The sequence below is a fragment of the Sylvia atricapilla genome, unplaced genomic scaffold, assembly GCF_009819655.1.
Source record: "Sylvia atricapilla isolate bSylAtr1 unplaced genomic scaffold, bSylAtr1.pri scaffold_140_arrow_ctg1, whole genome shotgun sequence".
NCBI classification, from domain to species: Eukaryota; Metazoa; Chordata; class Aves; order Passeriformes; family Sylviidae; genus Sylvia; species Sylvia atricapilla.
In genome coordinates, this window is record NW_027077068.1 from 3,856 (window position 1) to 13,952 (window position 10,097).

Here is a 10,097-nt window from a genome sequence, read left to right on the forward strand (position 1 = left end):
GCCCAGGGCTGTCCTGCAGAGCAGGGTCCTGCAGCCCAGGGTGCTGTGCTGGGGCAGGGACTCTGCTGCCTGCCAGGGACAGCTCTCAGCCAGCCCTGGGGGCTGCTCCCAGCACTGGGGGACAAGATCTGGGTGGAAGGAGACAGCTGGTAAGGTTTGGAAGTGTTCTCCTTGTGTGGTGAGGATGCTGGATTGTTCAGGACTGCTCCCAGCATGACATTTAACTGCAGAATATTTTCAAGTAGATTATCCAGGCAGCACAGCAAAGTAGAGGATGCATAAATGGGGAAATCTTGCTTTGTTATTCTACTACTCTGTGTTGCCTTGATGGGAAATGGCACATAGATATTCATCTTTCAGTTAAGGCTTAGAAATATAAAACAACTTTCTCTCAGACTTTACTGAACCAGGCAGCTACAGAAATCAGCAGAGGGTCCCTTGCAGGCAGTATCACTGTTGGTTTTCCAGCCTCATCAGGGTAGCTGTGGCATTGCAATCAGTGCCTGCAGAGCCAGAGCTGCTGCTGGGCAGTGCCTGAGCTGGGAGGGGTCTGCAGGGCAGAGCTGAGCCCCCAGGGCTGGGCTGGGCTCTGGCAGCACTAGCAGGGCCCAGCCCTGGGCACAGGGAAGCAGCTGCAGGCAGGGACAGCTCCAGGCAGCAGAGCCCTGGGCAGGCCATGGGGGGAAAGTGACACCAAGCTGTGCTGGGATATTGGAAGTCCTCTCCAAACTGAACTATTCCATGATTAATTTTTTTACAGATCCCCATGCCAAGACACTGCAAATGTCCAACAGCAGCTCCATCAGCCACTTTCTCCTGCTGGCACTGGCAGACAGGCGGCAGCTGCAGCTCCTGCACTTCTGCCTCTTCCTGGGCATCTCCCTGGCTGCCCTCCTGGGCAACGGCCTCGTCATCGCTGCCGTCGCCTGCGGCCACCACCTGCACAGCCCCATGTTCTTCTTCCTGCTCAACCTGGCCCTCAGCGACCTGGGCTCCATCCTCACCACTGTCCCCAAAGCCATTCACAATTCCCTCTGGGACACCAGGACCATCTCCTATGCCGGATGTGTTTCCCAAGTATATTTTTTAGTTTTATGCGCTACAATAGAGTTTTTTCTCTTGACCATCATGTGCTCTGATCGCTATGTGTCCATCTGCAAACTCCTGCACTACGGGACCCTCCTGGGCAGCAGAGCTTGTGCCCACATGGCAGCAGCTGCCTGGGCCAGTGCCTTTCTCAATGCTCTCATGCACACGGCCAATACATTTTCCCTGCCCCTTTGCCATGGCAATGCCCTGGGCCAGTTCTTCTGTGAAATCCCACACATCCTCAAGCTTTCCTGCTCCAAGTCCTTTTTCAGGGAACTGGGGCTTCTTGCTGTTAGTGCCTTTTTAGGATTGTGTTGTTTTGTGTTCATTGTTTTTTCCTATGTGCAGATCTTCAGGGCTGTGCTGCAGATCCCCTCTGAGCAGGGACGGCACAAAGCCTTTTCCACCTGCCTCCCTCACCTGGCTGTGGTCTCCCTGTTCCTCAGCACTGCAATGTTTGCTCACCTGAAGCACCCCTCCATCTCCTCCCCATCCCTGGATCTGTCAGTGTCAGTTCTGTACTCAGTGGTGCCTCCAGCCCTGAACCCCCTCATCTACAGCCTGAGGAACCAGGAGCTCAAGGCTGCAGTGAGGACACTGATCACTGAATGGTTCCAGGAACATTAAACTGCTTGCCAATTTCTGCAAATCACTTTTAATAATAGCCATCTTTGATAATTTTTGTTGGTCTGTAAGCCAGGGTTTTTTGTGTTTTATTTTTTTAATTATGTCCACCATGAAATGTCATTGTTTGTGCCTGGTTTGGTTTAGGGTAAATTTGGGAGAAAATTTCTAAATGGGATTATTTGGAGAGAAAACTTCAATTTTTTTGTTTTTCAGTTGGTCTGGGAAAAGAATATTTGGAGAAAACTGGAGAAAACTATTTATTTGACAGACAAATTTTTAGAAGCTTAAGCTATGAATATTTTGAAATTAAATAATAAATTGTTTTGCTCTTGTGATGAGAGATGGCAAAATTGATAGGTTTTAGTTTAGTATTTTTAGTTTTTGTTTTTTTACATTTTTTGTGGCGTGGGAAAATGTTGAGGTTCAGGTTGGGTGGACTTTGCATTTCATATTTTAGTGGGTTTTATTGTTTTTTTACTTTAGAGTAGATTTTAATAGTTTTACAAAAAAGCAGGAAAAAAAATGTTGTTCAGCAAGTTTTTTTGTTTTAGTTAACTGGATGTATTAAAACCAAAAAAACACCTTTTTTTTTTCCTTAACTTTTGTGCATTTGATGAACATACATAGTTTTGAGGAAGAAGAAAAAAATGCAGAAGAGTGAACACTGTTTTTTAAAATAAAGTACCCATTTCTTTTTGTTTGTTTTTCTTTTAGAATTGGTTTTAAAGGTACAAAACACATGGCATATACATTAAAATTATTTGGGATCTAAGTGTTATAGTCAGTTTAGGACATTCTACTCTTTTTTATTATATTGTTATCTTACTAAAATGGATTGAATTCTTACTTTATAAACACATACATTATATATGCATATATCTATATAAAAACAATATACAGTTATATACAGATAATGGTAGTGACATTCAATAAAAAGTGATATTTACAAATTGTTTTTACTTAACAATCTGTTTTTTTTTTGAGGTACACATTTTGTTGTTTTATTTTTTGGCATTATTTATTATGTATAATTTGGGGTTGAGTAAAGACAATTTTACCGATGGGTTTGTTTGTACTTGAAGCAGAATTGATTTAAATCGGGTTTTTTAATAATTTTTTAATATGTATTACAGGATTTTATTTACTGCATGCAGGAGTTCAGACTGGGCAGGGTTTGTTTTGGTGGTGGAACTTCAGGTGTTAATTCATTAGGTGGTTTTTGTTAGGTGTTGCTTTTAATTTTTGTAAGTTTTTTATTTAATATTTTTAAGGTCGTTTTTGACCTTCTATTGTATTTTTTTACTTTCCCAGCCGCTGGTGTATGGTAGGGGATGTGGTATATTTATTTAATGTTATTTTCCCCAGCCCAAGTGTTGGTAAGGCTATTTTTGAAATGATTTATTGTTTGATTTAATTTTTTAAGGGTATTATGTTTTTATAGAATTTGTTTTTTAACGCTTAGAATGGTGTTATGGGCTGTAGCATGAGGTACAGGATAGGTTTTTAGTTACTCTGTGGTAGTTTTTATCATTGTGAGTACACAGTGTTTATTTTGGTGTGTTTGTGGCAGTGTAATGTCATTAATTTGCTAGGGGTTTTTATACTTATATTTGGATTATTGTTTACTATACTACAGGGGCTTTATTTGCTTGGCTTGTTTGACTGTAGTACATGTGTTATAGTTATGGATAACTTGAGAAATACAAGTTTATAGTTAGATTTATTTTTTGTTTTGTGTTTATTTATAGGTGGTATTTTTGCTTTGATGACTAGAGGCATCATGAACCTCTTGAGTTAGGAATAACTTTTTTAATGTGGCTAATTTAATTTGGTTGTGATACTTTGATTTTTGTAGTTTGATTTATTTGGTCATTGCTTTGGTGCTTTTTATTACTTTAATTTTAAGGATTAAGGTATTTATATGGTGGAGTTTTATAGGTACTTTTTATTTTGGTAGCAATGTTCTTTTTTATTTATTGGCAGTTTAGATGAGGGTTTTTATGCTACTAGTAAGGTTTTTTTTAATTTTTGAATTTTTTCTATAGATTATTGGCTACTATTTATAAATTAGAGTAGAGATAGAGCTTTGGCTACTTTTTTTTTAGGGTTTAGGGTTAAGTAAACAGCTTTGAGCTTACTAAGTTGGCTTTATTATTTATTTTTTTTAGTAGCTTTTGCCATTTGTTGTGTGGGATTTTATATGGCTGTTTTTACTCTTGGTTTATTTTTATGATGTGATGGGAATTGTCATTGAAAAGAGCGTAGTGTAGGGTTTTTGCTGGTAGTTGTTTGTACGATGGAGTTTTTTTAGTACGTGTTATTTGGTTTGGTTTTTTTTTTTAATTTGTGAGACTAAAGTTTTTACTTTTAGGTTAATTTGTAATTATTTTTGAAATTTCAGGGTGATTTATTTTTTTAATAAAAAACTGTGAGCTGTGTGATGAGAGTAATTTATTTACTCTATGTGGCATTGGTGGTATGGTGGATAGAGAGAAATTTGATTTAAATATTTACTTTAGAACTGGTAGTTGGGGTGCCAGGAGGAATTGTGTTTTAGTGTTCATTATTTTTGAAGCAGTTTGGATTTTTTTATAGGCTGCTAAAATTTCCCTCCTTGTTGGAGTGTGGTTGGGTTTAGACTTTTTGTAGTTTTGATTTCAGAATTTTAGTGGCTGGCTTTGAGCCTCCCCAGGCATTTTTTGTTCAAGGTCTTAGGGCAGACTCTGGCTCCTGGCTGTGGTGTAGAGTATGTTTTTTACATTTGGGTTTGTTTTGATTGGGCTAAGGGCTGTGGTGTGAGCAATTTTTTGTTTGCTTTGGGTAAAGGTGTGTTGTTGTTAAGGGTTTTATTGGAAAGCGGCTTTTTTTACGGGTAACCAGGTAGAGAGGGTGTACAATTTGGTTGTACTTAGGAATGTGTATTTTTTAAAAGCTTATGGTGCTTAGGAAAGCTTGTGGGGGTTTTTTGTTGGTTGGTGGAGACATTGCTGTGATTTTGTTGATGACATTAGTGGGTATTTGACGCTGTCCATTTTTTTATTGAATTTTTAGAAAGTGGATTTTTTGAGTACGTTTTTTAACTTTGGCTTTTTTTGATAGCTAAACTAGTATTTAGGGGAATCTGGATGAATTTCTTTCAAATACTTAGCTGCAGTGTTTTTTTATATAATGATATTAATACACTGCAGATGTTTTGGAGTTTTATTTTTTTTAGTGTAGTTTGGATCAGTTTGTGGTAGATGGTAGGACTGTGCTTTTATTTTTGGGGCAGTTGGTTTTAAGTGTACTGCACACCCCTTTACATGAAGGCAAACTGAGGCCTGCATTTTGCTGCCAGAGGAATGGAGAAAAATGCATTGGCAATGTTAATAGTGACATACTACTTTGCTGTTTTGGACTTGAGCTTCTATTGGAGTTTTAACATGTCTGTTACAGCAGCATTCGTTTTATGTTTTTTATTGGGTTTTCTTTATATAGAGATTGGACACAGATATTTTTGTGCTACACTATTTAGGACTCGTTCCCAGAGATTGCAAGGGGTAGCCTCCCTCATTTTTGTTTTTTTTTTTGGTCGGTAACTGGATTATATGACAGCGATTTTATGTGCTGTCTAGCATTGTAGCTTTTCTTGCAGCATTTCAAAAATGGATTAACTAACTAATTATAGATTCACCTGGCCATCAAGTGTAACTTTTTTTAGGCTTTGAAGGTCCTTCAGGAAAAAAGACTTAAAAGTGGGTTTTGATTTTGTGCCAGATGGTTGTGCTTTTGATTTTATGCTGGTTGGTTGAGCTCCTGATGTTGTGCTAGTTGGTTGTGCTTATGATTTTGTGTTAGTTTTGTCGGCTTCTGCTCAGGTGTCAGTTGGTTTGGCATTTGATTGGGTGTTGGTTGGTTTGGGTGTGATTCGGTGTTAGTTGGTTCTGATTGGGCTTCTGATTGGGTGCTGTTGGGAGGCATTGAGGGGTTTTTACCTGCATTATTGTTTACTGGTTGATTTGTTTTGTATGTGTGCTTCTTTGCTGGGGCCACTGCCAGTGTCTTAGACTCACTGTCTGGTTTAGCTGCTGATTTCGGCTTCCTGTCTGGTTCAGCTGCTGTCTGAGTGACTGGGGTAGCTGCTGATTTATCTCCCTTCCCCCTGCCTCTATCTGCGGCTTTACTGTATTTAGCACTGTGTGATATGCATATGCTAGGGCCTAGTTTATTGTGGGTTTTTTTTTAAGTATTCTGGTACTATTTTTAAGGTTTTTTTTTTTTTTTTTTTATTTTATTTTTTTTTTTTTTTTTTTATTTTAAATTTTTTTTTTTTTTTTCAGTTGGGTTCTGAATGTATTCACATGGAAAATTTTAGGTTATAGGGTCATAAAATTCTTTTAGGGTTTGGCCCATATCCTCCCGTTTTCCACACTATTTAGGATGTTCCAAACCTAGGCCTACTTCTGGGTCTACTTCTGGGTCAGGAGTTTTATCAGCCCCTCTGGAAATTTTAGACTTCACTCTAGAGAAGTTCCAAATGATTTAGAGGAAGCTCACTAGTTGAAATATCAGAAAGGTGTTTTTTTTTTTTTTTTTTTTTTTTTAATATTTAGGGAATACTGAACATCCCCCAAAAGTGAGGTAACTGATTCAAAAGATAAGAGGGACAGATAAGACTGAAAGGCCTTTTTAAAATTTTTCCTTTAACAAACTGGGTGGAATTAATTATAAACATCTAAAACATGCTACTGGAACTAGGTCGCAGGGTTGGACGAATAAACTGTAAAAAAACCCATACTTGGCACAAACTCCAGGACTTGTATAAACTTTTTATAAATTATGATCACTGACCTCAACAAAATAGCAATTCTAATTTGTGCACTTCTAGTGTAAAAGGTCTGTGTTAGGGACAGCACTTGAGCTTTTTTTGAATAAGAAAACAAATGTAGGGACTAGAAAGGTATTAAAACCTCAAAAAAGCTAAGGGAACAGAAACACACAAATTATTCTATTTTAAGAGACATCAGGAATTCAAGGAACAACATGGCTCCTTTATTCCAACACAAAGTACAACTAAAGGAAATCAATAATTAATACAAGTTTTTTCCACTCTCTCACACCCCACGTTGGAGAAAAATAAAAATGTATTGTCTTGGTTTAGGTCAGATTTGCAAGGAGACTTCTAAATGAGGTTCCTGTGGAGAGAAAACCCTAATGGTCCTTCCTCCCAGCCAGTCTGGGAAAAGAACTTTCTGAGAGAAAAGTTGAAAACACTATTTATTTGACAAACAAAATGCCCACAAGCATAAGGAATGAATAATATGAAATGAAACAATAAAACTTCTTGCTGCTCTGAAGAGAGGACAAAACTAAAAATCCTTGTCAGGAGTTAACTCAGCTCTCTCAGTCACTTATCAGCCTCAGTCCCTTCGGTGCTGGAAAATGCCAAGGTCCGGTGGGCCATGGCCACAAGATCTCGGTGCTCCTCTGGGTTTTTCAGTCCTGAGCAGATTAAAACAGGCTCAAAAAATAGAAAAAAAAAAAAAAAAAAACCAAAACAAAGAACCCAAACCAAACCAAACCAACCAACCAACCAACCAACCAAACAAAAACAAACAAACAAACAAACAAAAACCCCCACAAAAAAGTCCAGGAAGCTTCTTGGCGTCAGAGAGATAGAATAACTAAAAGGAAAAAAAAACTTTTCTCTGGCCACTGTGCATCTGACAAACACACACAGTCCCAAAGAAGAAGATACAAATGCAGAGGAGTGAACATTGTTTTTCAAAAAGAACTGCCAGCTCCTTCTTTCTCTGCTTCACTCTCAGAACCAGTCTTAAAGGCACAGCACACACAGAACAGACCACTGGGGATAGAAGCATCATAGTCACCATGGGACAGTGCAATTTCTCATCTTGTTTCTCTCCTCCTTCCCTGTGGCCACAGACTGTGTCACTCATGGGCTGCACTCTTGGTGGCTTTACAGGAACTCAAGGATCTCCCAGCCACGTTTTCTGCAGAGATGCCCCTTTTGTTCCCTTCTCTGGAGCTGCAGCAGCAATGTCTGTGTGCAGAGCTGGGGGCAGATCAGGGCTGGCACAGCAGCTGTGGCCAGGAGCAGCAGCCCTTGGTGTTGGCAGTGCTGCTCCCGTGGCCCTGCCCCGCTGCCCTCCTGGCCCTGGTGTTGCTGTAGGGCCTGAGTGCTCTCGGGGCCGGGCACAGGGCTGGGGGTGGCAGTGCCGGGGCTGCAGCAGGGACAGGCCATGGGCACTGCTGGGGCAGCGCTGACGCCTCAGGGCAGGGCCTGGGGGCTCCAGCCTCCTTTTCCAGGCTCTCTCAATGTCAAAAACAAAGTTAATTTTCTTGAAAAAAATTTGTAATTTCAATTAAAAAAAAAAAAAAAAACATAATTAAGAAACAGAAATAAAGCAAAGGATCTGGGCCAGGGTCCCCTGCATGCAGCCAGAAAGGACACACTGCCCTTTCAGAACATCTGTTGAAAAGGATCAGTGTGTTACATATTCAACAGACTTTAATGCACTATTCAGACATTCCTTTGAGTTCAGATGCCTGCCTAGTTTCAATTCCCCAAACCTGCTCCTTTTTTATCATTTAGTATTTTTTATTCTTTGTTCTTGGTGGCACCTCTTGGTCATCTCATGTAATATTTTCCGATAATAGAAGGTCAATAACTTCCATCTTGGAGCTCTGGTTCACTGTTATCTTTGACTGTATAATTCATGAATGTGGGAGGACCCCCTCTATCTTCCGGTTTGGCCGGTTTAGATGTTACAAAACAATATTTTACTTTTAAGACTATGGTACACCCCCCCACCCCCCCAAAAAAAAACCATATTTATCGCATCACCATTTCCAAATCCTCTTACAAAGAAACTGGAAAAACCTACTCACATTATCCATATAGCATTCAATTCATTTTTACAACAAAGACAAGTTTATAATATGCATTTATAAAAAAATCCTCCTTATGCCTTTTTAAAAATTAGAATTTTTTTATGGAAATGGTTAAATTCTAATACACATTTGGTGACTGTCTATAAGCAGCAAGCTTTTAGAATCATGCATCCACGTAGGGTTTGATGTTATCCCCTGTTGGACCTCAGCCCTAAATAAGTGATGCCCTCTTTAACACCAGTTTAGTGTTAAGGAGTCTTATTCCGATATTTTAGAGGTTTTGTAACACTGTGGCCTCACAGACCCAAGGAGTCAACTGTGACACTGTAGAACTTGATGGAACAAAGGGTCTATTGTGACACTGCAGACTCTGATGGAGCCAAGGGGACATTTTGACACTGTGGGGCTGCATGGAACCAAAATCCATTTAGACACTGTGGGGCCACATGGAACTGATGGTCCATTGTGGTGCTGCAGATCCAAGGACATCATTGTGACACTGTAGAACCTCATGGAACCAAAAGTCCATTGTGACAGAGAAAGGCCTCATGGATCCAAGGGGCCATTGTGACACAGCAGAGCCTCACAGAGCAAAGGAGTCCATGGTGACACTGCAGAACCTGATGGAACAAAGGATCCTTGGTGACACTGCAGAACCAAGGTGGCTGTTGCTGACAACATGACAGCTCATGGAGACAGAAGTCCATGGTGACACGTCAGGCCTTCTGGAACAAAGGGTTTGTTCGTTGTGACACACTGTGGCCTCATGGAGGCATGAGCTTTTGTGACACAGCAGGGACACTTGGAGCCAAGGGGCCATCATGGCACTGGGGATCCAAGGAGACCACTGTGACTGTCCTGGTTTAGGGCAAATTTGGGAAGAAACCTCTGAATGGGGTTCCTCTGGGGAGCAAACCCAAACGGCCCCACCCCCAGCCAGTCCGGGGAAAAAGAATTTCCTCAGAGAAAAGTGGAAAAAAACTATTTATTTAACAAACAAAATGCCCATGAGCACAAGGAATGAAAGAATTTAACAACAAAACCTCTCACTGCTCCAAAGAGAGATGGCAAAACTGAGCAAGTTCTCACCAGAAGTTTACTTGGCTCTCTCGCAGTCTTTTATCAATCCCAGTCTCCTTGGTGCTGGAAAATGCCGAGGTCCAGGCCCCAGTGGGTCACGGATGAAGGATACCAGTGCTTCTCTGAGTTTTCAGTCCAGAGCGGACTTAAAGAGTCCCAAGAAAAAAAAAGAAAAAAAAGAAAAAAAAAAGAAAAAAAAAAAAAAAGAAAAAAAAAGGTCAGGGAACTTCTTTGCCTCAGCTAGCTAAACTAACTAAAAGGAAAACAACCCTCCCCCTGGTCACTTTCCAAGTATCCGACGAACACACCGTCCCGAGGAAGAAAAAAAAAAAGATATGTGGAGGAGTGAACACTTTTCAAAAACAAACTGTGCATCTCTTCTTCCATGCTCACCCTCAGAACCACTC

The 10,097-nt window shown here is 40.2% G+C and overlaps 1 protein-coding gene across 1 annotated transcript; it reads left to right on the forward strand.

Annotated features, from left to right (window-relative positions):
- The first annotated feature begins 783 nt into the window (after positions 1-783).
- LOC136374807 (olfactory receptor 14J1-like) lies at positions 784-1,763 on the forward strand. Its single transcript, XM_066340200.1, has one exon. The coding sequence runs from the start codon at positions 784-786 to the stop codon at positions 1,714-1,716; it is 933 nt and encodes a 310-aa protein (XP_066196297.1). The 3' UTR covers positions 1,717-1,763.
- Positions 1,764-10,097: the final 8,334 nt, after the last annotated feature.

Coding starts and splice junctions, on each gene's coding strand:
- LOC136374807 (XM_066340200.1), top strand. CDS start 784: ATGTCCAACAGCAGCTCCATCAGCCACTTTCTCCTGCTGGCACTGGCA.